Consider the following 26,011-nt stretch of genomic DNA (forward strand, 5'->3'; position numbering starts at 1 on the left):
TGATGGTTACACAAAATAATGAATGTACTTAATGCACCAGAACTGTATACTTTAAAATGGTAACACTGTAAATTTTATGTAATTTCTTCCACAATAAAAAATTCATTATGACATCTATGTGAAAAAATTTTTAAATGGTTACAGCCTTTTCTGTAAAAAATAAATACGGCAAGGAAAAAATGAGAAGCAGTTCAGGCATGAAATAATATGAACAGTATAATGGTGTTAACGCCAGGCTATAGTCAAACCCCGCTTATGATATGGTCTTGGATAATCTCTAGGCCTCAATTTCCTCATCTGTGAAATGGAGATAATTATTATCCCTACCTTAAAAGATCAGGAGGATTCAATGAAATAATGCAAATAAATCACTGAACACTGAGACTAATACAGAATAAAGGCTTAATAAATGCTAGCTGTCCTAATTGCAGAACTGTATTTATGGTTACAGTTATGTAAAATGTATGCTCTTGATGTGAAGGTCTCCCCCAGCTGATATTTCCTGATCTAGTTGATGGGATACACAGTGTGTGCACTTTATAAACAATCAAGCTGAACATTTATGATTTGTACCCCCTTTTGCATATATGTTTTACTTCAGAAAAAGTTTACTTAACTCAAAAAGAAAGGTGGTTGCACAACATTGTGAATGTACTTAATGCCACTGAACTGTACACTTAAAATGGTTAAAATGGCAAATTTTACATTATGTATATTTTACCAAAATTTTTTAAAAGGAAGAAAAAGGAAAGAAAGGTGATTGTGGTGATGGTGTAGAGAATAGATGGGGCAGAGGAGAGATGAGTGGGAGACCTACGGGGTGCTCAGGTGTTGCTGTTATATTTCTGCCTCCCCTCTTTTTTTGATCTTCGGGGTCCCATACCCTATTTTTTTTTTTTTTTTTTTTTTTTTTTTTTGGTTCCTCCAGTATCTTCTGAACAAGAGTTCATGGAAGGTAAAATTTTATGACCTTGCATCTTTATTTTACTCTGACACTTGATGGTTTCATTGGGTATAAAATTTTAGGTCATAAAATATTTTCCTTCATAATTTTGTAGATGTCACTCCATTGTCTTCTAGTTTCCAGTATTGAAGTGAGAACAAAATAATTCCAATCCTTTGCATTTTTTCCTTTCCAGAAGCTTGTAGGAGCTTCTGTCCCCTAGTATTCTACCATTTCAGGGTCATCTGCCTTGGTGGGTATCTTTTTTTTTTCTTTTTGCTGTCATACTGGACACTCACTGCACCTTTTCAATAAGGTAACACACGTATTTATTTTCTTGAATTATTTCTTTGGTAATTTCTTCATCTCTGTTTTCTTTTTCTCAAATTCCTCCTAGCTTGGATCCCCCATTATCCTATCTTTTTTACCTTTTTTTCCATCTGTTTTACAGTTTTGTTTTCTAAGACTTCTTTAACTTAGTCTTCCAAAATCTATTAAATGTTTCATTTCTGCTATCGTATTTTTTGCATCCTTTCAGTTTATTTTAATCTTTAACTGTAGTAAAACACCTATAACATAAAATTTAGCATCTTAACCATTTTTAAGTGTACAATTCAGTATTAAGTACATTTCCACTGTTTTGCAGCCATCACCACCATCCATCTCCAGAACCTTTTTATCTTCCCAAACTGAAACTCTGTCTCCATGAAACACTAACTACCCGTCCCCCAGCCCCCCGGCACCCACCCTTCTACTACTGTCTGTCTCTATGAATTTGATGACTCCAGGGCCCTCACACAAGTGAAATCATACTGTGTTTGTCCTTTTGTGACTGGTTTATTCTACATAATAATGTGGGCATAATGTCCTCAAGGGTCATCCATGTAGCTAGCACGTGTCAGGATTTCCTTCTTTTGTAAGGCTGAGTAATATTCCTTTGTGTGTATGTGCTATCGTGTTTTTAAGTCTTAGGGGTTCTTTTTTTTTGGACCCTGAATTTTTTATAGCATCCTGTTCTTTTTTCACACATGTAATATCATCTATTAATCTTGCCGAGAATAATGGGTTGTTTTCATTCCCACATCTTCCCCCTGCCTAGATTTTCCTACAGATTCCTTTGTTGTGTTGGTATCGCCGGGTCTCTGTGCTGGAGGCTTTATCGGAAGCCAGGTGGTCTTGATGAGTGTGGGGCTCTGCAGAGCTGACTGGCAGCTCCTGGCTTGTGACTCAGGCTGTCACTGTGGAGTGCTGTGCTCGTGCCATGCCCTTGACAGACTCCTGGTGTCGGTGTCTTGGGCTGGTCAGGTTCCCCAGAGAAGGACCTTCCGGTCTCCTGCCTGAGGGCAGCGGAGGTTTGGGGCAGCAGATCAGAGAAGAGGAGTCAGTGGGGAGGGGCGGGGACTGTCCGCCACCTGGGCACCCGGTAAATACCTCTTGATTCCCTGTTTTCGGGACATGCCTCACCATGAAATAGGATTTTTGTATTGTTTTCTGATAAATGCTCTCTTGACGAAAGGAATCTTGCTTCTCTTTTGCGTTTACTGGGAATTTGTTTTTAAATCCAGAAATAGATAAGCACTGTGGTCGATACCCCCCAGTCCGGGGACCCCCCCTTTGCTCTCCAGGCTTCAGCCGCGTGGAGGGGCCGCCCCGGGATGTACAGAGACGCCCGGGCATCTGTGGCTCTGACCGCTGTGCACGGACTTCCAGCCCCGGGCCTCCTGGTCTTAACGGCCTTTGTCCCCACGTCCCCGGTGCTCGTGCCAATCGCCTGACCTTGGAGAGGTTCTGCACTGAAGTCAGGTTGGATCTTCGCTCTTGCCCCTGCTGGCCTGGGATTTCGTTTTCTTAGGTCTGTTGTGTCAGCTATTTCCGGTGCATCCGCTTTTCAGATGCCAGAATTTTGTTTCCTTTCCCGTTTCCTTTTTCCTCGTCAGTTAATACCTTTGGGGGGAAAAAACCAAAATCTCTTCTCTGTGGTTTTAAAGGGGCTTTGAGAGAGAATGATATTAAGAACGTGTGTCCGTCTGCCTTCTTTACCCAGGAGTCTCAGAGCTATTTATAGGTTAAAATATTAGCCTTCAGATGCCACGGTGGTTCCAGATATTCTTTTTTGAACATTTAAATCTTTCCTTTTTTTTTTTTTTTTTTGTGCAATTTGTGTTTATTTTACCAGGTAGAGTCGTAACATTTTTTTCTCGATGAGTGGCTCTGTGTTTTAGCATCATTTATTGAACAGTCTTTGTTAAACCACTTGATAGACCCAGACATAAATGGAGATTCAGCATCTGGACTTTCCAGGTTCTTCTGCTGGTCTCTTGGTCTGGTTTTCTGCCACCAGTGGCTGCCATACAGAAAAATGGGAAGGTGACCGGCAGGTACTTACCACGTGCAGGGCCGTGGGAAGGGCTCCGAGAACATTCCCTGTCCTTGTGATTGATCACAGTGTTTGCAGCTCTTCATTTTTCATTTTTTGGTTGTATTTGTTGATTTTCTAGAGTTTCTGAGGCAGACTATTGCAAATAATAACTTTCCCCCTTCTTTCCAGTATTTATACCTCTCGTACTTTTTTTGTTTTCTTCATTTGTAAAAGTTCATAAAATGTTGAATAATAACTTTTGATGATGGATATTCTTGCCTTGTTTTGCATTCAAGGTGAGTAGTATCTCACCTTTAAATATGATTTTTGTGTTGTTTCCTGATAAACACTCTGCCCACTAAAGGAAGCTTAGTTCTGAGTTTACTGAGAGGTTTTTCTTTCTTTAATCCAGAAATAGGTAAGAAATGTATCAAATTCCTTTTTGGCATTTGTTGAGCAATAAATCCATCAGGTGTTTTTCTCTTTTAACCCATCTATGTAATTAACATAAATAGATTATGTAACAGATTTCCTAATAGGGAAACATTCTTATATCCCTGGGGGCCAAATTCCAACTCGGTCATGGTGTATGGTATTTATTAATATGGTATATTATCCCTGGGGGAAATCTCTGCTTGATTATGGCTGTTCTTTAGTACGAAGCATATTGTTTTCTGTACCCTGTTCGTCATAAAGGACATTTGTCTTGTTGCGTGGTTTAGGCTGGACAGTGCCCCTCACTGTACGGTCAGGGGATTCGTTGAAGTCTTTCACTCTGATTGTGGTTTTTGTCAAAATCTTTGATTTCTAAGAGTTTTAAAACATTAGATATTTTGATACCAGATTTAAGGGTTTGTAGCTCTTATATGTTTTCCTCTTATTTCAGTTGAACCTTTTGATCTGAAAGTTTACATTCTGTGATACCGACATTACTGTTCCTGTTGCTGTTCAGCTTTTATTTGCGTGATGTATCTTTGTGCTTCCTTTGTTCTCTGTCTTCTTTACTCGCTTTAAGTGGATTTCTTGTAAATAGTTTTAGCTTTATGTGTAATCTGAAAATTCCTCTAATAGGGAAATTTAGTCCGTTCACATTTTCTTGTGGCTTATTAGTATGGATTTAGTCTTATTTCGTTCGTAGTATACTTTTCCTACTGGTTTTCTTTTTACTGATTTCCAGCCACGGCACCCGTGGTAAGCATGCGGGTTGAAAAGGTGGGGAAAGCACAGGTGTTCCCACCTGAGAATCCAAGTGAAGATTAGGCTAAGGTCAGTACTTATCAAATTTGAGTAGAATAAAGAGACCTTTTTCATCAAAATCAGGTTTGTACAATGTAGAGCTAAAAAGCCAGTCGAATGAATGAGAAATGGTTCGGGGATTCCTGCTGGGCTCAGAAGGCAGAGCTGGGGTCAAGAGCGCAGGCCGGCTGCTCAGGCCAGGTGGATGGGTCAGCCTCCAGGGAAGCGGTCAAAGCCAGAGTCGTGCCTGAGAGGGAGAGGGACTTGGGAGACCTGGGAGCCATCTGGAGCATCGTGAGCTGGAGAGGAGGGGGTCAGACAGCAACCTGGAAGGGTCGGGGGGTGAGCAAGCTGGGCGAGGGGGGAAGGAGTGGACGTGGCCACACCACGTGGTCACACGTGCAGCTGTGCAGGGGCTCCAGGGGCAGAACGGTGCCAACAGCGCAGCCGAGCAGACCTTCTGAACAGCGATTTGATGGAATCCGAGCTGGGCAGGATTACTTAGCCGCTTGCTGAGTAGAGCAGGATATTCTTGAAAGTACTCTTAATTACCCAGGGAGCATCCATTGATGTCAGTGAAACCCACTTAGCTACTTGTGTTGGTGTTTGTGGGAGGAGCCATCCCTTCAGCCCGGTGTCTTTCTTGTCCTTGATCTCTCTCTCTCTCTCTCTCTCTCTCTCTCTGTTTATAATTGTGGTAAAATATACATAACATAATATTGACCGTCTTCACCATTTTTAAGTGCGCAGCTCAGCGGCATTAGGCACATTCACGTTGCTGTTCAGCCGTCCCCGCCCTCCACCCCTAGACCGTTCTCATCTTCCCAAACTGAGTCTCTGTCCCCACCCAACAGTGATTCCCGCTTCCCCCGAGTAAACTCTGTTCTCTTTCTGTCTCTGAGAGTTTGCCGCCCCAGGTGCCCCTAGAAGTGGCCCCGCGCAATGCTTGCCCCTCTGCGTCCGGCTGGTAGCACTTGGGCAATACGTCCTCGAGGTTCGTCCACGTTGGGGCAGGTGTCACCCCCCTGCTTTTGCAGCCCTCCGCCTGCCTCGTGGGTGAACTCAGCAGGGACACCTCAGTGCCCCAGAACCACAGCTCTGGGGACCACTTGCCACTCTCCGTGGCTCTGTACTGACCCGACGTTAGACCCGTACCTGTGGGCTGTGTGAGACGGTCAGCCTTTTCCAGCAGGAGTATTTCACTGTTTTGTTTTCGCTCCCTTTTCTCAGAGCTTTGGAATGTAGTCCCCCCCCCCCCCGCCGCCCCCCGGCCCCAGTCACCACCACCTACTGGAAAGACCGGTAGAATAAGTCCTCTGTGTCCTCCAGGACAAGGAGAGTGTTTTGGTCCCCGAGGATTTGGGCTCTAGAGTTCCGAGGTCATAAAGGTCTGTGTTGAGGAAGTAGAGGCAGAGGGTCCCAGAGGGAGAGGGATGGAGGGCAGGCTGGGTGTGGGCTGGGGAGGGGCTGTCGGGGAGAGTGGGTAGGAGTGTCGGCAGCCCAACAGGCCACAGGCCGGGGGACCCACATCCTGTCCCTTCCAACCTGCTGCATTCCTGCGAAATGCAGGAGAAAGGGGGGTGGGCAGGAGGAGGTGGGCTTTAGGGGCGGCATTAGAGGCTCTTGCTGTGAGCTAGCTGAGTCTTGTGGCTTCACAGGATCATTGGAACGAAATGCCCGCGTTCTTACATTGCCAGTGCATACGTTTCTCCGTGTGCACAGAAATGTTAGGCGTCCTGCCAGCTTCAGGAAGCAAGAGCAGGATTTTCAAAGTAAAATGGTGCGAGAATGTTTCCTCCTGTCTGCTCCCTGCGGTGGGGGTGGTGCTCTGGAGATGAGATACACCAGCAGCCGGTGTGGCAGGGCGGCACCACCGGACACCAAACGCCATCATCCTGCCTTCAGTAAGAGCTGAGGCCTGGATGTTTGCTGCCCTTCCCTCTCCATCCCCACCCCCCTCCGCCCCAGGCAGCACGCAAGTCTGTTTAGATAATAACAGTCCCAAGTGACTCTGCACTGAGGATTTTTTCCATTCTCTTAATCATGAAATGTTCATCTGGGAAAAAGAAGCGTTCCAGCCACAGGAAGCTTCGGATTTCGGAGGCTGAATTCAGTCTTTCTGGGGGTGGGAGGTTAAGATTGGCTTGAAGATTGTTTGTCTAGTATAAATTAAACTCGGTCTTAGAACAGAATTCCTCCACAAGTTGTTTAGCTATTATGTATTATTTTCTTAGTAAGCACATCCAAAAATATACAAGTGCTGTTTCCCTTAAAAAATGGTTTTTTTATCCTTACTAAAAATATTCTGTTTGGAGTGTTTAGAACATCGTAGGGTGGACAGAATCATGTTGTTCCCTGAAACTTTGTGGATTCCCTTACAAATGTGTAGAGAAGCCACTGGTATGTTGTGGGGTGGGCATGGGAGGGAATAAGATGAAAGAACGTCCTGGAGGGCAGTTTGGCAGAATCCATCATAATTTGTTCCACATGTGTGCAGAGTGATAACAAAAGACTGGAAACAGCCTAAACGTCTGTTGTGTCCATGCATGTCATAGGAAAGAACGGAGATGAGAATGAGCTGGTGTATAGTGAATATCTCACGTATGGCGGACATTGTTCTGCATGCTTACCTGTGCCTTGTGCATTTAATCTTGACTGCAATCCTATGAGGTATCTATTCCAAATCCACTTTAAGGATTCGGAAACCAAGGCACAGAGAAGTTGCCTAATTGCTCACAGTCATACCACTCGTAAGTGACGGGACTTCTGGCTTCAGAATCCAGCCTCCTAGTTTCTACACTGTAACCGTTTCTGTGTTATGTGGTGTAAAGACCTATCTCTGTGGATCTTGGTGAGAGGGAAGAAATCAAGATGCAGAACTGTCTGCACATCATGCTACATTTGCATAAAAGGAGAGGAGATAAATTTACATGTTTGTGTAAGTGCAGGGCGGGGCTGTCCAGTAGCACTTTCTGTGCTGATTAGAATATTCTAGATCTGTGACGTCCAGCACGGTAGCCACTCACCACTCGTGGTTCCCGAGCATTTAAAAGGTGGCTAATGTGGCCGAGAACCTGAATTTTAAACTTTATTTAATTTTAACTAATTTAAACAGCCACGGGTGGCTAGTGGCTATTGTGTTGGACAGTGTAGGACAGAACAGACGCGGGAGCTGGCGAGAGAGCATTTTATCTTCTGGTTTTCAGGCTCGACTTTAGCAGAAGCTTCTGCAGAAGCTTTCGTTGGAAGAGCATGCTGCATAGCTGATCATTTCAATAGCATGAATGTAATCTAACCGAATCTAATCTAGGCATTTGGAAGATGGGGAAACTAAAAACCAGAAAAGCTGAGTCATTTGCCTGAAGTCACGGTCACATGGCTGCTTTAGTGACAGAGGAAGACCCGGGCCTAGGAGCTGGTCACAACTCGGGTGTGTTTTTTCTCCTTAGAGTCACTTACGTTTTGGTTTGCCAAGGCCCGTTCAATCCGATTTTCGGCCACAAAAAGAAAACAAAAACCAGACTTTTGTCTCCAGTGTCCCACAGCCACATGGGGAACCCCGTCCGCGACTTGCTGGTTCTCTGCAGCCCAACCACCAGGGGCCTCCTCCATGTGACCCCCCCCCCTCCCCCATCACGGTGTGTCTGCCGTGCCGGCTCCACTGAACGCGGTGAATCACTCCAGGGCCGGGAACCGCGCTTTGTTGTTTGTCTGTCCCTCGGCGCCTGACCCACGGAGGGGCTCGATGAACATTTGCTGTAATTAGATTTCAGAGCAGTGGGTTGGGCTCTTCTTCCAGCCTGGAGATTTGACCCATGGGTGCAGATGGTTCGTGAGAAGGTTTCTGTAACACATCCTTGATGGATACAGATAAGCTCTCAGCTAGAAGGATGGGGTTTAGGGGTGCAGAGAGATGACAGAGCCTGGAAAGGGGGTGACTGGGCCATTCTAGGATGAATGGAACCAGCAGAGCTGCAAATAACCATCTCCTTTTTTAGAAAGAGGCAGCCAAGAAGGTGAGTGAAATTAATGAAAATGATGGGTGAAATAAACAAAAGGCAGTAGAGGACAGGAGAGGAAGAAGATTCCCGAAACATGTTCCTCCTGGAACGAGACCTGGAACGAGGGCTGGGCCTGGGGATAGGACGCGGCAGGGAGTTGTTTGGGAGCCAAGCCGAAGGGGGAGGGGAGACATCACAGGAAGCTGCAGAGGAACTGCTGTCCCCTGTCCCCGTGCCGAGGGAGGCCAGCCCTGCAAGCTGAGCTAGGGGCAGGGCGGGAGGGGCACTGGCTTGGGGCTGGACCCAGCTAGGTAGTTCAGGGGCCGGCTGTGAGGCAGCAGGGCACTTGCAGTGAAACAGGACCACGTGTCACAATGCCAAGGTCAGAGAACCTCAGGGAGGGAAGTCGTGGGTGGGGACGCTCCAGCGCTTGTTCAGTGAAGAAGGACGAAGCACGGAAGATAAGCTCCAGCCACTCTTCTGATGTCAGTACCCTTTTGACTCTGTCTCCCGGGAGAGGTTACGCATGTCTGCCTGTACGTCCCTGGAGACAGCAGCCCTTTTGTCATCAGAAAGCCCTTATCCTCAGAAGATGTTCCTGTTCTCTTTCCCCTGTAACTCACCCCCTTGGTCCTCACCATGGAAGGCAAAGGGCAACCCTTCCTAGACTCGCTGCTCTGAGCTACGCTTTCCCGGGTCTCGAGGCCTCAATTCCTTCAACAGGGATACAGTGTGGGAAGAATCGTTGAAAAAGTAAATTATTCCAAATTGACCTCTCAATTCAGTTCCAATTAAAATCCCAACTGGGGGACTTCCCTGGTGGCACAGTGGTCAAGCATCTGCCTGCCAATGCAGGGGACACGGGTTCGAGCCCTGGGCCAGGAAGATCCCACTTGCCGTGGAGCAGCTCAGCCCGTGCGCAACTACTGAGCCCGCGTGCCACAACTACTGAAGCCCACGTGCCTAGAGCCTGTGCTCCGCAACAAGAGAAGCCACTGCAATGAGAAGCCGGCGCACCAAAACGAAGAGTAGCCCCAACTCGCCGCAACTAGAGAAAGCCCGCGCATAGCAATGAAGACCAAACACAGCCAAAAATAAATAAATTAAATAAATAAATTAAAAAAAATCCCAATTGGATTTTTTTATTCATGAACTTAAAATAATTAAAAATTCACCTGGTAGAACAAACAAGAACAGCCAAGAAAGTTTTGAGAAGGAGTATATAGTATAATAATGAAGGTGCATTTGCCATACCTGATTGGGAACATACTGAAGCTGGAGTAGGTCAGGCCCCTTCATCCTACCCCCTGTTAACCCACCTTACGGATTCCAGAGAGATGACCATAAAATCTTAAATCTTATGCTCAGTGAAATAAGTCAGACAGAGAAGACAAATACTGTATGACATCACGTATATGTGGAAACTAAAAAATAAACTAGTGAATATAGCAAAAAAAGAAACAGACTCAGATACAGAGAATAAACTAGTGGTGTGGAGAAAAGGGAAGGGAGGAGGGGCAAGATAGGGAGAGAGGATTAAGAGATACAAACCACTACACATAAAATAAATAAGCTACAAGGATATACTGTACAGCACAGGGAATATAGCCAATATTTTGTAATAACCATAAATGGAGTATAACCTTTAAAAACTGTGAATCACTATGTCGTACACCTGAAACTCACATAATATTGTACATTGACTGTACCTCAATTTTCCAAAAAATTTTAAATAAAAAATAGATTAAAAATTTTTTTAAATGTGACTAGTACAACTGAGGGAAAAAAAGATAAGCAGAAGTTTTCAGACTTGATTTGAGAGATAATTAGCCACATAAAATCTTAAGTAGAGAAAAAAATGATTAAAACAATGATACGAATAGGATCACGAGAGGAAAGGAATTCCAAGGAAGCCCCAAAGTTATTTGCTTGAGGAACAAAAGGTTGGTTTCCATTCTCCACTGTGCAGCAGACACAAAAGAGGTACATAAAGCAAGTTCTGAGTTACCTATACCTGTACAACAAACCACCCCAAAACCTAGTGGGTTAGAATAACAACAGTGTTTTGTTCCCCAGCCTTCAGTTTAGGCTTGACTTGCTCTGCTGCACCATGTCTGGGACCTGGAACAGTTGGGGGCTGGCCAGCCTCTCTCCAGACAGCCTCTGCCCTTGGCTGGGGTGGGCTTCCGCACACCGGGGGCCTCGGGGCTCCCAGAGACGGTGTTCCGAGTCCTGGGCAGAAGCTTAAGGCTCCTTGTGCCCCGGCCTTGAGGGTCCCACGGGTCACTCCTCCACACTCACGTGAACTATTAAGGCCAAACCAGATTTCAGGAGGAGGAGGGGTGCACTCAGCCCCTCCAGTGGAAGATTTCAGAGACTCTGTAGCCTCCTTTAATCTATCACAGGGGAAAAAAATTACGGTCACTAGGCTGTCTTTCTAGCAAGTTGTTAATTCTATTTTCCTTCGTTCATCTACAGCCAAGTCTGTATTCTTCTTCCTCAAAATTTTGCGTGGGGGGGGGAGAAAAGAGGGCATAACCCAAGGAACTATTCAATATAGAAACATACAATTATTAGGACTCAGATTCGTTCATCATGTTGGAATCTACATTGGCTTATTCTGTCTGTATTTGATGCCATTAATATTTTTAATAATGTGTATTATTTTTCCTAATTGTAAAAGTAGCACATAGTCATTTTAGAAAAAAACAGGAAACACATACAAAAGGAAGATGAAGAATTTGGTTGAATGTCAGCTCAATTTGGTTCCTGTTTCTGATTTATTGAAATCTTTTTGGCGTCTGAATCTATGCATTTGTTATTCTCTCTGTCTCTCCCAGATTTCCTCAACTAAGTCAATGATGATGTAGAAGAATACAGGACCAACCCTCTAGACTAACGTTTATCCCATAATTCATGAAAAATACGGAGTATCCAAAAGTTATTGCATATGGCAAACATATCAAAAACCAGAACATCAGAGTTTCCCCACGAGCTTCATAGGAACGTATACAGATTAGAAAACTGAGTTACAGATTTTTTATTAAGTTTTTCAAAAGAAAAGTTTATTTAGCTTAATTGGTAGACAACCTAGGGTATCGCCAGTTCCCCATTCTGAACAATAATGCTGCCGTGAACATTCTTGTAAGTGTGTCTTTGGGCAGACAGATGCCTGACTATTTCTTCTAGAAAAGTTGCCTAGAAGTGAAATTACTTGATCAAATCATATTTGCATGGAAAAAAAAAAAATGCTTCCGGTTGCCTTCCTAAAAGCCTGTACCAATTTGTATTCCTATCGGCCAATATAAGAATACCTATTTCCCTGTATCTTCATTACCTCTGTGAATTTACCATCTATCTCATTTTTGCCAATTGGTTGAGTGAAATATTTTGCTATTTTCATTTTCTGGTGAGACTGAACACCTCTTCTTACGTTTCTGACTGTTTGTTTCTCCTCTTTGGCCCCTCACCAGTTCATTCCTCTGCCAGTCCTTGCTTGAGTTGTGTCTCTCTTTCTCATGGTTTAAAGGAGTATATTCTGGATATTAGTCATTTGCTGTATGTATGCATCTATCTTGTTTTTAATTTTTGTCCTACAGAAACTTAATTTTATGTAGTCGGTTCTCTCAGTTCTTTTATGCTCGTTGCATCTTGTGCCTTGGATGGCTTTCTTTCCCCAAGATGATAAACCCGTTCATCTATATTCTAATAATGTTTGATGTTGGCTTATAAATTTAGCTGTCTGATAAGATTTACTTATCTCCAGGCAGCTAATCTCCGAGAGAAGGGAAACTCACGAGGTGACCCCATGGTCACAGCTCTCTGCTGGGGAACAGTTTCCATCATGGTGCAGAGCTGGCGTGTTTCGGGGGGTGGGAGGCAGTGATCAGAGTGGGCACCCAAAACAGTGACATTCAGCGGTACGGGGCCTCAGAAAGGGAGAATCTGCAGAGAGGGGCCCCTGTGGTCCACAGGCGGGTCTCCATGACTCCACGGCTGAGGACTGTGCTGTCCACGTGTGGGTCCAGGCCACTCGGGGTTTCACCAGGTAGCCCGCGGCTGGACCGGCTCCTGGAATGGGACGGATGCAGACGCGTATCCAGGCAGGGAGTGAGGCCGGGTCACGGGCAGGGGAGGGCGTGCAGGCCGCCTTTGTGGTGATTTCACCCGCCCCCCCCCGCCCCCCATGTGTGCACGTGCTCTGTACCGTTTCTCACCAAATCTTCAAAGGAAACTTGGTCCCCCCAGGACTCCTTCCTAGACGAGCTGAACCTTGCTGAGGAATGAGCTGCTTGTATCCTCCATGAGCTATAAATTGTTACATTTCCCCCCCCCCCACCAAAAAAACCCTCAGTCTGCTTCTACAGCTGTGACAATAAGACGTCTCCAAAAAAGGTCCAGGAGGTCCCAGCGAGGGGATGCTAAGGCCTCCCTGTGCCCAGGACAGCTGGTCCCTACAGCAGGGGACAGACGGCATTTTCTAATCAGTCTCCTGTCTTCTTCCCAGAACCTTCATTTTTTTTTTCTTTTTAACTTTTTAAAAACTCGTGCATTTAGTGCACACAGAGTCGACCCGCTCATAGAAATCTAGCGGAAGAGCCTAGAGAGACCCTGAGAGAAGATGAAGACGGGGTGGGAACATAGCCACATCCTCGGTGGGGTTGACGGGACCCGCCAGTGTAGGCTCCGCGGAGTGGTTCATGTTTTTACCAGATGTTGGTGGGTGTTTCCAGGCAACAGAAGCAAATGAAGTGAACCTTCCAGAAGCAAATGCTGCGGCGTGTTGGGTCTTGCTCTGCTCTGTCCCTCTGCGTTAGGAGTGCTGCTTCTCCGCTCGCCCTTCTGGAACTTGTCTACAGTCTCAGCCACTCTGATTATTTTCTTGGATGTTCACTAAAGTTAGTTTAGCTTCCCCTGTGCTCTTCAGTATTTCCACGTTTCTCAAATGACTTTTGCTGCCCTGAGGACAGAATTCTCTTATCTTAACGAAATTTTCTTCTAAGTGCTCCTAGAAACTTCACCTGTTTTGGAGATGCTCAGAATGTTACCTTCTTTTATATCTGAGCCTTCCTTTCCCCAGAATTTTCCTCACTCAGAAATATCTCTGAGGTATTTATATCCCAGAGAAAGTTAAAGATAATTTGCAGTGAGTAATTTCCCTTGGGAAAATAATCAGCAAGTTTCTTTTGGTTGTCGCTCTGCTTTTTCCTGCCAGTAAATCTTACAGTACCTAAATTCCAAAATGTTGGCATTCTTTTTAATGGCCACAGTTCAGCCCCTTAAGAAGATCAGGGTCCCAGTTTCTTTCCTTTTTCCTTCCTAATCCATCCTCCCTCCCCCCTCCCCCTCCTCCGCTCCCTCCCCCTCCTTCCTTTCTGTTTTATTGATGTAGGTTTTATTGTACATACACACGTACAGCTCAGTGAATTTTCACAAAGTGCACGTAGCCCACGTCACGAGCGTCCAGCTCACGACACACAGCATCGCCCCCACCCAGAGTCCCCTTCGTGCTCCCTTCCAGTTACCCACTTCCAGTCAAGGATAGCAGTCACCGCAGTCAGTTTTACTCAGGAATAAGTAACAAGGAAAAGAATTGAGGATCTATCTTGTAGAATGCCTTGTTGGCCGTTTTCCTTTTTTCTCTAAGTTATTCTTTTTTTTTTTTTTTTTTTTAAAGCTAGGCTTTGGTTTAGGTTTTTTTTTGTTTTTTTGTTTTTATTTATTTTTGGCTGTGTTGGGTCTTCGTTTCTGTGCGAGGGCTTTCTCTAGTTGCGGCGAGCGGGGGCCACTCTTCATCGCGGTGCGCGGGCCTCTCACTATCGCGGCCTCTCTTGTTGCGGAGCACAGACTCCAGACGCGCAGGCTCAGTAGTTGTGGTTCACAGGCCCAGTTGCTCCGCAGCATGTGGGATCTTCCCAGACCAGGGCTCGAACCCGTGTCCCCTGCATTGGCAGGCAGACTCTCAACCACTGTACCACCAGGGAAGTCCTCTAAGTTATTCTTTTGATGAAGCCCTAAGGTTCAGCTGAGTGGTCATTAGGAAGAGGAAGACATCGTATTAGTACTCACGGGGTGTCTGTGTTCTTGTCCTTGGTCAGTGCACCTGTGAGCAGTGAGGACTGTGGCCCGCAAGCTCGGCAAGCCTCACCCCTCACCAAGGCTGAGCCGATCTTGGTCATCCCCAACTGAAAAGAAGGCTTTTCATCCTGTCCAGGGGTGGGGCCTGGAGTCAGTAGTCACCTTGTTCCTTGGCCCAGGAAACGGTCCTCTCTCTGCCCTTACCCGGCGCCCCGGTCCCATCCACGAGTACCTCCTGCTGTGTTTCCTTGACCTCTCTGGTCACGACAGTGGGGCTGGGCCCACAGCCCCTGCCCAGCTACCCTGGATGCCTTTCTTGTCCTACCCAGAGATAGGTGGTCCCCATGCTGCCACCGGCACCCCCAAGCTGTCCGCACGGTCCAGTCTGCAGGGCCCCCGGGAAGGCCATGCCGTTCCCAGGAAGCCCCGGCTCCCTGCTCGGCGAGGCCATCCCCCTGTGTCCTCAGCGTCCCCTGCGCCCCCTCGGTCTGCTGACCAGAGACCCTCAGAGCGCCCAGGTCAGTGATCTGAAGACGGGTCCACAGGTGAACAGGGATCCGAGTGAGAGAGGCCAAGTGGGCACATCCGCTCACCCCTTGCCTGTGATTCACGCGAAAAACACGGCCGTCATCAAATCGTGCCACCCCACAGCTAACCCCTCACTCGCCCAAATATACCTTGGGGGGCAGTAAGGAAGCACGTGGGGTGGTGATAGCAACAGGGCGACCGCTGAGGCCTGATGCCTCTGCACGCTGGCCCTCACCTTCTGACCAGAGGGACCATAGATGCGCGTGTGTTTAGCTGTCCCGCCAGCTGTGCTGAGGTGGGAATTGCTGTTACTCTTGTTGTTCACATAGAACCATGGACAGTTTCAGATGACCTTCAGGGAACTAGAGCTGGGTTGTTCCACCCAGAGATAAAAAGGGTCAGGTTTTTTTGATAGCGTCATGTTCTTGGAATGAACGTAATGTGACGAATCATAGCCTGATGCCGTCTATCTCTGCTAGAGTCAGAACTCTTCAAAGTCCGAAACCTGGGAAATTGTTGACATGAAAGAGAAGCCCTTCCTGACCCAGATGTTGGATTTGGTGAGCTGACCGGATTTGGAGTTTCCATTATTCCTTTTTTTACAAGCTAGGACGCTGCCTCCTTTGTCTGGGACAGTGTTGGGTGGTCCCGCTGCTGAAGCGTGAGGGTCCGCGTGTGTCTCAACGATCCCCGATGGCCTGCGAGCGGCTGTCCTCCTGGAAGTGACCCGGCCATCTGCGCTGTCCTGAGGACATGAGTCGTTTTGATGGACTTTTCAACCCTGGCTTTGGTCGCACCAGATTTTCGTCTCAACCTGCTCAATAAACGAGGACATTTACACTTCAGATCAAAAGCTGTTCCTGAGTGGTGTTCAGTGAACTAAAACAGAGGGTGCCGTCTTGGTTTTGTGAGGTGGATGGCATGGTCATCCCTCTGGGTCCCTTTGGCCTCTCCAAATGCCAGTGAAGATTGTGCAGATGGAGGGAAATGATGCTTTGTGTCATAGACGGCACGAGAGAGAAGTGTAGAAAATGTTTTCATGTTTTAGGAAAAGAAAGATCTACCCCGTGTTAAACGCTTTCAATGTAAAGTGAATTTACACAGGAAGGAAGTCAAGGAGGGAGGGAGGAAGAGAGAAAAGAAAGGGAAAAGGAGGAAGGAAACACGGCAAGAGGACAAGAGGACACGTGCCCGCGGCCGGGCGGGCGGGAGCTGGCCCCTGACTCTGGTTTACCGGCAGCACTTCTTTTCGCCTCAGCTCTCTCACCTGTCACATGAGCGCCACACCGCTTACCGTGCATGGCGGTTCTGGGAGTTAAGTGAGAAAATGCACAGCGACAGGCACCTGGTAGACACTCAGCAAATGTTTCTGCCCTACCACCCCCGTAAGTCGGGATCGCGGAGCATTTGGAAACACTGCCCCTCACGGTGATGCCAGGTTTCCCTGCAGCTGGCCCGGCCCAGCCCGGCTTCCCCTTCCCAGGGTCTGATGGCCCAGCCCAGCGTCTGCTTTGAAAGCTGGAGACTCGGAGTGAACTGGATGGATCGTGGCCCCGCCCGGCTCTTCCCTCTTCAGAAGGTATAAAGTCAACGCGCTTCCCATGTCTAGAGCAGCCCCCAGGCCTCATCAGGTAGCTCCAGAGTCCCCAGAGAGACTTTTGAAGCCAAAGATGCAGATGAGCCACTTGTCAGGGGTCCCGGCTTTGGCGTCCAGCCTGAGGACAGACTGGCCCCTCCCAGCGGGGGATTCTCAGACGTTTAGGTCACACTGGTGCCTGGCAGCTTGTGTGTTTGGCTGTGCTCTGGGCCACGTCCCCTCACGGGGGGGGGGCGGGTGGGAGTGTGCTTGCAGACCAGACCACAAGCAGGACGCACAGCTGACGGCGGCGCTCCAGAGGGGCGTCCTGGGGTCCCGGGACCACCCTGGACTGCAGGAAAAGGCAGGAGGCGGGAAAAGACTTGTTAGAGAGGCCAGATGTGGCCCTGGGTCCCCGACGTGTCCTGGTTCAGGTAAAGCTGCGCGCGTGGCGGCAACGCTACCTCCTCCACCGAGAGCGCCCAGGACAGGCCTGCGCTCGGGGCCCCCTGGGGTGTGCCCTCCCGCAGGCGCTTCCACAGCCTCTCCCACGCTGTTTCAACACATTCAGGCAGCCGCTGTGTAGATCAGCCTCAGCGGTGAGGAGTCGGTGGGCTTGGGAACCTGGCGTTTCATTCAGGATGAGCTTGTGAACTGGGGAAGAAAACCAGCCCTGTTAGGATGAGCTCGGTCAAGGAGAAGGAGGCAGGTGGGTGTGAGGGTCTAAGAGGTGGAGGTAGCCTGAGGCTACCGGGGGTCCTGCCTGGGAACCGTCATCTCTGTGGGCTGCTGCCTGTCAAGTTGGATGTTGGCTTCCTTATCACTGTTTGCCAGGCAGCTCCCGGGGTCCCCGCCTGTCCTGAAGGAGGAGCTCCTTTCTCCCTGTGAAGCCTCAGCCCCTGGGTGTTTGGCACGCTGGTGAGGAGACTGTTGAGCATGGTTTTCTCCCCACCGAGACGCCCCCAAGTTATGGGGAGAAGAGGGTAGTGGCAGGAATAAGCCATGTGGGTTTTTAAGGTCTTCTTGTTTAGTCTTGGTCTCCCTGTTGTTAATTGGGGTCATAGGTGATGATGATGATGGTGATGGTGGTGATGATGATGATGTTGGTGATGATGGTGATGGTGATGATGCTGGTGGTGGTGATGATGGTGATGGTGTTGATGATGATGATGTTGGTGATGATGGTGATGGTGATGATGCTGGTGGTGGTGATGATGGTGATGGTGGTGATGATGGTGATGGTTATGGTGGTGATGATGGTGATGGTGATGGTGGTGATGATGGTGATGGTGATGGTGGTGATGATGATGATGGTGATGGTGATGATGTTGGTGATGGTGATGGTGATGGTGGTGGTGATGGTGATGATTCTTCTTTGGCCACATAAGGCTGGGAGGTGCTGGGATGTGCAAAGCTGACTAAGTAGGTTAATTTGAGAGTAAGATGTCAGAGCCTTTGACAAACCAGAGGGTGGGCAGAAGTTCCCTACTGTTTTGAGATGTAGAGAAGAAACTTATGGTTACCAAGAGGGGAAGGTGGGATGGGGTGAATTGGGAGATTGAGATTGACATATATACACTACTATGTATAAAATAGATAACTAATGAGAACGTACTGTATAGCACAGGAAACTCTACTCAGTGCTCTCTGGTGACCTAAATGGGAAGGAAATCTTTTTTAAAAAAAAAAGGATCTATGTATATATATAACTGATTCACTTTGCTGCACATCGGAAACTAACACAATATTGTAAAGCAACTATACTCCAATAAAAATTAATAATAAAAAAAAGAAGTTCCCTAGTGTTTTGAGCTCCAAAGACTTTTCTCGTGCCTTTTTTTTTTTTTTTTTTTTTTTGGCCATGCTGCATAGCTTGCAGGATCTTAGTTCCCCATTACCCCTGCAGTGGAAACATGGAATCTTAACCACTGGACCATCAGAGAAGTCCCTTGTGCTTTTCTGTGAATGGATTTGGGCAACACCAGGCCACCATTCCTGGCACCAAAATTAAAGGTACTGCCAGCAGATTGAGTGGAGTCTGATCTTGTCTTACTGCAAACCCAGAGGCGGATACGCACATGGATCCTAGCACGGTCCCATTCATAGTCTGTGACTTGGCACGGTTTGGTGATTAATGCTGCTTTCCCCCCACAGAACATCGATATCACCAATTTCAGCAGCAGCTGGAGTGATGGCTTGGCCTTGTGTGCTCTCCTGCACACCTACCTGCCTGCTCACATCCCGTACCAGGAGCTGAACAGTCAGGAGAAGGTAAGTACCCCCCACCCCTCCCTGGTCACCCCGGTTACCCTCCGGAACACACAAGGGGAACTCCTCATACTTTCGATACATCCCAACCGGGGTAAGGTTTGTGGACTTGAGGTGGAAATTGGGGTATTGATTCCAGCACAGATAACTACGGAGGACAGGTCTACACTGCAGAACCCCACCCCTGGTACGTGTTCTCAGTTTCCTTTGTTACCTAGAAAAACACAGTGGAGCCCAGTTGACCGTGGCTGCTGAGCAGTCCCTGTCACCCGGTTTTCAAAGAAAACCCTGATGGACTCCCACCTTCATGGTTCCAAGACCTTGGCCAACGTTTTCGAAATCTTTCAAAATCCAAAGAACCAGAAAGCACCACTGAAAAAGAGTTCCCTGCTCAAATAAGCTTGGGAAGCTGTATGTTATATCACACTTTTGGAGATTCACAGCACTCATAAAGACTTCAAGAAGTCCTTTGTTAAAGAAACCTGTGTGACTCTGTTTAGCTCAACCTATGTCAGAGCCACAGAACCTTTCTAACTTTTAATATAATCACCCGTAACAGGAATCAGCGGACTTCTCCTGTTGGGGGCCAGTGGTAGGCTTTGTGGATCTGTGGTCTCTGTCACAGCTACTCAGCTCTACCATTGTGGCGCCCAAGCGGCCACAGACGTTTGTAAACTAATGGGCATGCTGTGTTCCAATAAAACTTTATTTACAAAAACAAGCTGAGGGCCAGGATTGGCCTGCAGGCTGTGGTTTGCCAAATCCTGACCTAGAACATCCTAAAAATCACATTCCACAGAGTGTACTTTGGGAAACGCTGTCCCGGGCCCTGTACTCATTCACTCAACAAGCATTTCTTGCCAGGCCTAACTCACAGTAATAAGGGCAGCGGTGAGCACGTAGACAGGTTCTTTGTCCTCAGAAGGTGGACGTTCAGTAAACAAGTGAGTAAACCTGTAACAAGCAACACTGTAAATAAACAAACTGTGGAAGAACATGAGAGAGACACGGGGCTGTAGGGTGAACAAGGGAACCTGACTTCCACCAGGAAGGCTGGGAAGGTCTCCGAGGAGGCGGAATTCCAGCTGAAGAGCGGACGTGAAGGAGCCAGTGACACAAAGCGGGGGAGCTTTCCAGAGCCAGGGAGCACAGCCGAGGGAACGCCCGGTGCTTGCGGCCAGGCTAGCAGGGGACAGGGAAGGTGGCCTGCCATGCCGCCTGGCTTCCACGACGGCCGGCAGACAGCGCTGAACAGTGACAGGCACGATTCCTGTTCTGAAAAGATCTCTCTGTGAAAAAGTGAACTGTCCCGGGGACAAGAATGAAAGAGGGGCTGCAGTTGGGAGGTTGTAGGCATTGTGGTGAGAGCTCACTTCCCTGTTCACCCGTTAGCGGAGGCCGGTGGCAGCATTCTGGGTGGGAAGGCAGAGGAAGATTCGAGATACATCTGAGATGCAGAACCAGCTAGACGCGGTGACTAAGTGGCTGTGGAGAGAAGAGAAAGTCAGAGGCGACCCAGGTGTCTGGCTGACAGGACCGTTTGCTGAGGGGGAAGGAACAGAAATGTTTGAAAGCTCTGTTTTTGACTTTCTCACACTAGGATGTAAGTAAAGTCCAAATGGTCCTGGCACTGATGGCGATGATTACTGAACAAAGTGATTTAATTGTTTAGAGTGTGTATCAGTCAGGGTTCTCCAGAGAAACAGAACTACTAGGATGTGGGTGTGTATGTGTGTAAACACACAGATATATACACACACATACACAGAGAGAGAGAGGGAGAGAGATGTTTATTTTTAGCAATTGGCCCATGCAATTGTGGAGGCTGACAAATCCAAAATTTGCAGGGCGGGCTGGCAATCTGGGGACACAAGAAAGAGTTGGTGTTATAGGTGGAGTCTAAAAGCCATCTGCCAGCAGAATTCCCTCTTCTTTGGGGGAGATCAGTCTTTTTCCATTCAGACCTTCAACTGATTCGGTGAGGCCCACCCACGGTATGGCAGGTCATTTGCTTTACTCAAAGTCCACCAATTTAAATGTTAATCTTGTCTTAAGAATGCCATCACAGAAATACCTAGAATAATTTTTAGTCAAATATCTAGGTACCAAGGCCTAGCAAAGTCAACACATAAAATTAACCATCACAGAAGTATTAAAGTTTCAGGGCATAAATTAAAATTTATGCTTCGTAATCTGTAAAGCAGGCTGGACAGGATTATTAAACATTTGGGGGGGGAAAATGGTCTGTTTTGAATCATGTTACGTCTGAGATGTCTGTGAAGTATGCAGGTAGCAATGTCAGAGGCAATTGGATAGCAAACCCAGGGTTCAGAGGGCAGGTCAGAGCTGGAAATAGAGATTTGGGGCCCCAGGGAATGGACCAGCTGTGTCTAATTGAACTGAAATGATGGAAGTGTGATACATCCATGCTGTCCCATGCGGTAGCCACTTGCCACACGGGCTGCTGATGGGAAGTGTCTCATGTGACTGGAAAACTGAATTTTTAATTTTAATTACTTTTAATTAAATAGCCACATGTCATGAGTGACGTGAACCTGAACAGGGCAGGAATAGGTGGCATTAAAGCCGTGAGCGTGGAGGTCACCTGGGCCCCAAGCACTAAGGAAAAGCCCTCCCGTGTGGCTCCTCTGCTCTTAGCATCTCACTTCTGATGCCTCTGTGAACAGGTGTGGGGGGCCCACACCAGGTGATTCTGCGACACCTGCTGTGTGTCCTGCAGTTTAACTCAGTTCTGACACTCTCCACCTGCAGACGGCGTCAGGCCCCACAGGTTAAGGGCTCAGTCCTCCACAACTGCCCACCCCCTTCAGACACCTGTCACAAGTCCAGGTTGTCACCTGTGTTTCCAACCGACCGGCTGTAGATCAGAGGTGCCCAGGGCCCCCTCCTCGGGTTCAGTTAATTTGCTAGAGCAGCTCACAGGACTCAGGAAAACAGCTTACTTACGAGGTTACTGGTTTGTTACAAAGGATATTAAAGGATACGGATGAGCAGCCAGATGAGATCCATAGAGCGAGGTCCAGGAGGGTCCCGAGCACAGGAGCTTCTGTCCCCTGGAGTTTGGGGCATGCCACCCTCCCACACATTGATGCGTTCACCCACCCAGAAGCTTTCTGAACCCCGTCCTTTTGGGTTTTTGTGGTGGCTTCATTATTTGAGGCATGATTGATTAAATCATTGTCCTTTGGTGATCGATTCAACCTCCAGCCCCTCTCCCGCCCCTGCAGGTCAGGGCGTGGGACAGAAAGTTCCAACCCTCTAATCCCGTGGTTGGTTCCCCTGGCAACCAGCCCCATCCTTCAGTCATCTAGGGGTTTAAAACAAATTGCCTCATTAACATAAACGCTGGTGTTGTTGGAAGGGGTTTGAGTAACAAAAGACGCCTGTTTTGGGCTTCCCTCGTGGTGCAGTGGTTAAGAATCCACCTGCCAATGCAGGGTACACGGGTTTGAGCCCTGGTCTGGGAAGATCCCACATGCCACAGAACAGCTAAGCCCGTGTGCCACAACTACTGAGCCTGTGCTCTAGAGCCCACGAGCCACAACTGCTGAGCCTGCGTGCCACAATTACTGAGCCTGCGCGTCTGGAGCCTGTGCTCCGCAACAAGAGAGGCCGCGATGGTGAGAGGCCCGCGCACCGCGATGAAGAGTGGTCCCCACTTGCCGCAACTAGAGAAAGCCCTCGCACAGAAACGAAGACTCAACACAGTCATAAATAAATAAATAAATAAATTTTTAAAAAAGAACGTGAATTTCTTTAAAAAAAAAAATTAATCAGCTGATCGAACGAAGAAATAGAAAATTTTATCGGAGCCAAGTTGAGGATTATAACCCGGGAACAGCCTCTGAGAAAGTTCCAAGAACTGTTCCACCCTTTAGAGGTCAAAGCACAGTTCCATAGGATTTTGAGACAGAGGGCTGGGCGTTAAATGGTTAACATGATCCCGGTCTGCTGCGGGTCATGGGTCATCACGGCCCCTGGCAAGACTAAGGAGGAAGGCTGTCTCCTAGGGAGTGTCTTGTTGGCGCCGGCAGAATGGTGCTCCTTATGGGTGAGCAGGTATTCCTGCCGATGGGGAGGTCTGGTCGATGCCTAATGCAGGGACATCCTCAGAGTGTGACATTTTTGCCCGCAGTCGTGGGCGCTTTGCTCTCCAGTCAGTACGGACGTGTTGGAAAATAATGGGCCTAAAAGTGTATGTTTTCACGCTTGGGATCGTGACGTTGCTTCCTGATGGCGGACACCGCAGCGTCTCCCTGGATGCCGCAGATTCCCGCGACGCGCGGCCGGCTGCCTGGGTCTGGAAGCCTGCAGAACAGCCAGGCGTCCCGGCTCAGCCGCGCTGTGGTCCTTGTGGTCCAGGGGCCCGTGCTTCCTGCACGTGGGGTTGCCTTTCTTCTCCCCGATCCAGAACACTGTCATTGGGGAGCACGCCGTCAGGCCGTGGAAGGCTTCGGGTCTGTGAGGAGATGAGGGACTCAGCTCCAGGTGGCCAGAGTTTTCATCCTAAGATCATGTGGTGGGACTTCCCTGGCGGTCCAGCAGTTAAGATTACTCACTTCCACTGCAGCGAGTGCGGATTCGGTCCCTGGTCAGGGAACTAAGATCCCATGTGTCACACAGTGTGGCCAAAAAAAAAAGATCGTGTGGCTTCACAGCCTCCCCAAAGGACCAGCCAGCCTCCTGCTTCCTAAATGCCCCCATGTAGAGGCGCTCTGGGTGGAGGGACAGTTTAGCCACTGCCCTGGGGGAGCTTTGCATTCAGGATGGGGAGAGAAACTCATATCTATTTGAGTTACTGATGAGGGTTCTCAAAACAGTGTGTCAACACAGGCAAATCAAATCATTACAGTTTAAAGCTGAGCATGTGTGTGAGACTCAGCCTGGGAGTATCTTGCTGGTGGAGAGAGAGGGATTCAGGCAGGGAAGGCTTCCTAGAAGGGGCATATTCGAAGTTGGGCTTCAAAGGGGACAAGCTAATTTGAATGAAAAGTATGCCTTTGACCTCATCAGGATGCGTGGAGTCCAGCCCTCACCTGGAGCCCGGATCTGGGGAGCTCTCAGTGCTGGGTGCTTCTTGGGTTTTTTGCTGAACAACGTACATCAAAAAGGGCACCAAGAGAGGCCTGTGATAGTTGTAAAAACCCATTAAAATCAGAATCTAAAAATTGTGTGATCCAGCTCTCGATAGCCCAGAACGTTCAGAAGTCAGGAGGTGTTCCTCCTTCCCCAGTGGAAGTGTGACATCGGTACCAGGTAGGGAATTTCTGATAACATTAACAAGGATGTCTTCTGAGACGTTAAAGAGATTTACAAGCACAGGATGTGAGTTACAGTCAGTGGAAAGTTTGGTGTTTTTTCAGTAAAAAGCGTATTCCTCTGTCCTCCTGTGAAACTCTCGCTGAGGTCCTCAGATTCAGGTGATAGGATGGAGGTCTTTATGTTGGTGTCTGAAACGAAATACTGATGTGAGGGGGCAATTCTGGGCTGGGGCTCCTCAGTCCCATCAGTTTCAGGCGAGACCCCACCACCACCACCACTGCAGGGCCAGCAGCAGTCCCCATGGCTGGGGGCTTCCACTGTCCAGGGGCTGGAAGGTCCTGGCCAGGCACACTCTCTGCGTCTGTCTCCCCTCTGGCCTCCCCACAGTGGCCGTGATGGTGTTCTAATGAGAGAATTAGGATCAAGATGCTTCATCACTGATGTCCTGCTGCCACCAAAACCAATAAAAGTCATTTTCATGCACCAGAAACCACCTCTCCCTATAATGGTCCATGTCATACCATATGCTCTTTCAGAGTGTTTTCCGACAATTTTTCAGCATGGACTATTTCTTCTATGTTCAATTTCTGCTTAGAAAACACTAGCAGTTTCATTAGAATCAGGATAAAGGGTCTTGGGTGGGGGTGGAATTCTGTTATAAAACCTGAGGTTTAGAAATGCCTTTTCCTTAGACCTTACTGGTAATCAAAGAATACAAATTAAAACAAAATATTGTTTTTAGCCTGTCACATTTGGCAGAGGCTTTCGAAAATCGTAACATTCTATGCAAGTAAAGGTGGGAGAAAATGGGCACTTAAACATTGTTGCTGGAACTGAAAACTGTGTTAACATTTACGAAGCTGTTTGGCATTGCATACCAAAAACCATAAAAAAATGTTTGTATCTTAATGTCTGGAGTAATGGTAGCCTGAAAACCATTGGCTTACAAACCCCTTTCCTCCCCAAGAATGAACCCAAAGGACTTTAAAATAAGGACAAAGGCCTCATTAGCACCAAAATAGGAGCTTCCTGCTGCTGGCTGGGGCTACAATAAAGGAAGCCAGGAACCACTGGACAGCTCCCCTCTCAGCAGGACGGAGAGCAGCGTTAAAGTTACCAGTCAGTCCATCCCCATTCATTACCTTTAATTTGGAGGAAGGGCGCTGGCGGCTTGGGCAAGATGACCACAGGTCAACGGCCTTCCAAGGCCCCGACCACAGACCAGAAGAAAAGTTTTTTGCCGTGTTCTAGTGTTTCCCGTGACCTGGTACCTACTACAGAGAGTTTGCCTCAGTGTCCAGCGGACCTCTTAATCTTCAGGCACCAGATGTGCTGGAAAGGACAGAAAGGGGAAGTGGGGAAATGTATAAAATTATGTAGAAAACCTAAATGCATAAAAGTACGAAATGCTGCTGAGCAACAGAGAACATGAATACATAGGGAAACATTCATCTCTCACGTATACTTAATTTACCAATTTACTTAAAGTTTCATATAATCTGAGCGACTTCAAATGAATTACGGGAGGAGGCATGACCAAATGATTCTTAAGTTCATCCAGATGAAGAAGCATCAGAGAACAGCCAGAAAGGGTCTCAAAAAAGGAGCAACGAACGAGGGCTAAGTGACGTGGAGCCTCTAAAGTTCTAGGGGAAATTATTTTCAGCCTAGAGTTCTATATCCAGCCAGATTATTAACCTAGTGTGATGGTAGAAAAGAGAAAATTTCGTATATGAATG

The 26,011-nt window shown here is 47.7% G+C and overlaps 1 protein-coding gene across 2 annotated transcripts in view; it reads left to right on the plus strand.

The window, feature by feature from the left end:
- Nucleotides 1-26,011, plus strand: part of SPECC1 (sperm antigen with calponin homology and coiled-coil domains 1) — a 248,034-nt gene that overhangs the window by 210,076 nt on the left and 11,947 nt on the right. For both annotated transcript variants that reach the window (XM_057535572.1, XM_057535571.1), the window contains one exon: nt 18,876-18,992. In XM_057535572.1, the coding sequence (XP_057391555.1) occupies nt 18,876-18,992 (117 nt within the window). The remainder of the gene's footprint in view (nt 1-18,875; nt 18,993-26,011) is intronic.

The sequence above is a fragment of the Balaenoptera acutorostrata genome, chromosome 20 (assembly GCF_949987535.1).
Source record: "Balaenoptera acutorostrata chromosome 20, mBalAcu1.1, whole genome shotgun sequence".
NCBI lineage: Eukaryota > Metazoa > Chordata > Mammalia > Artiodactyla > Balaenopteridae > Balaenoptera > Balaenoptera acutorostrata.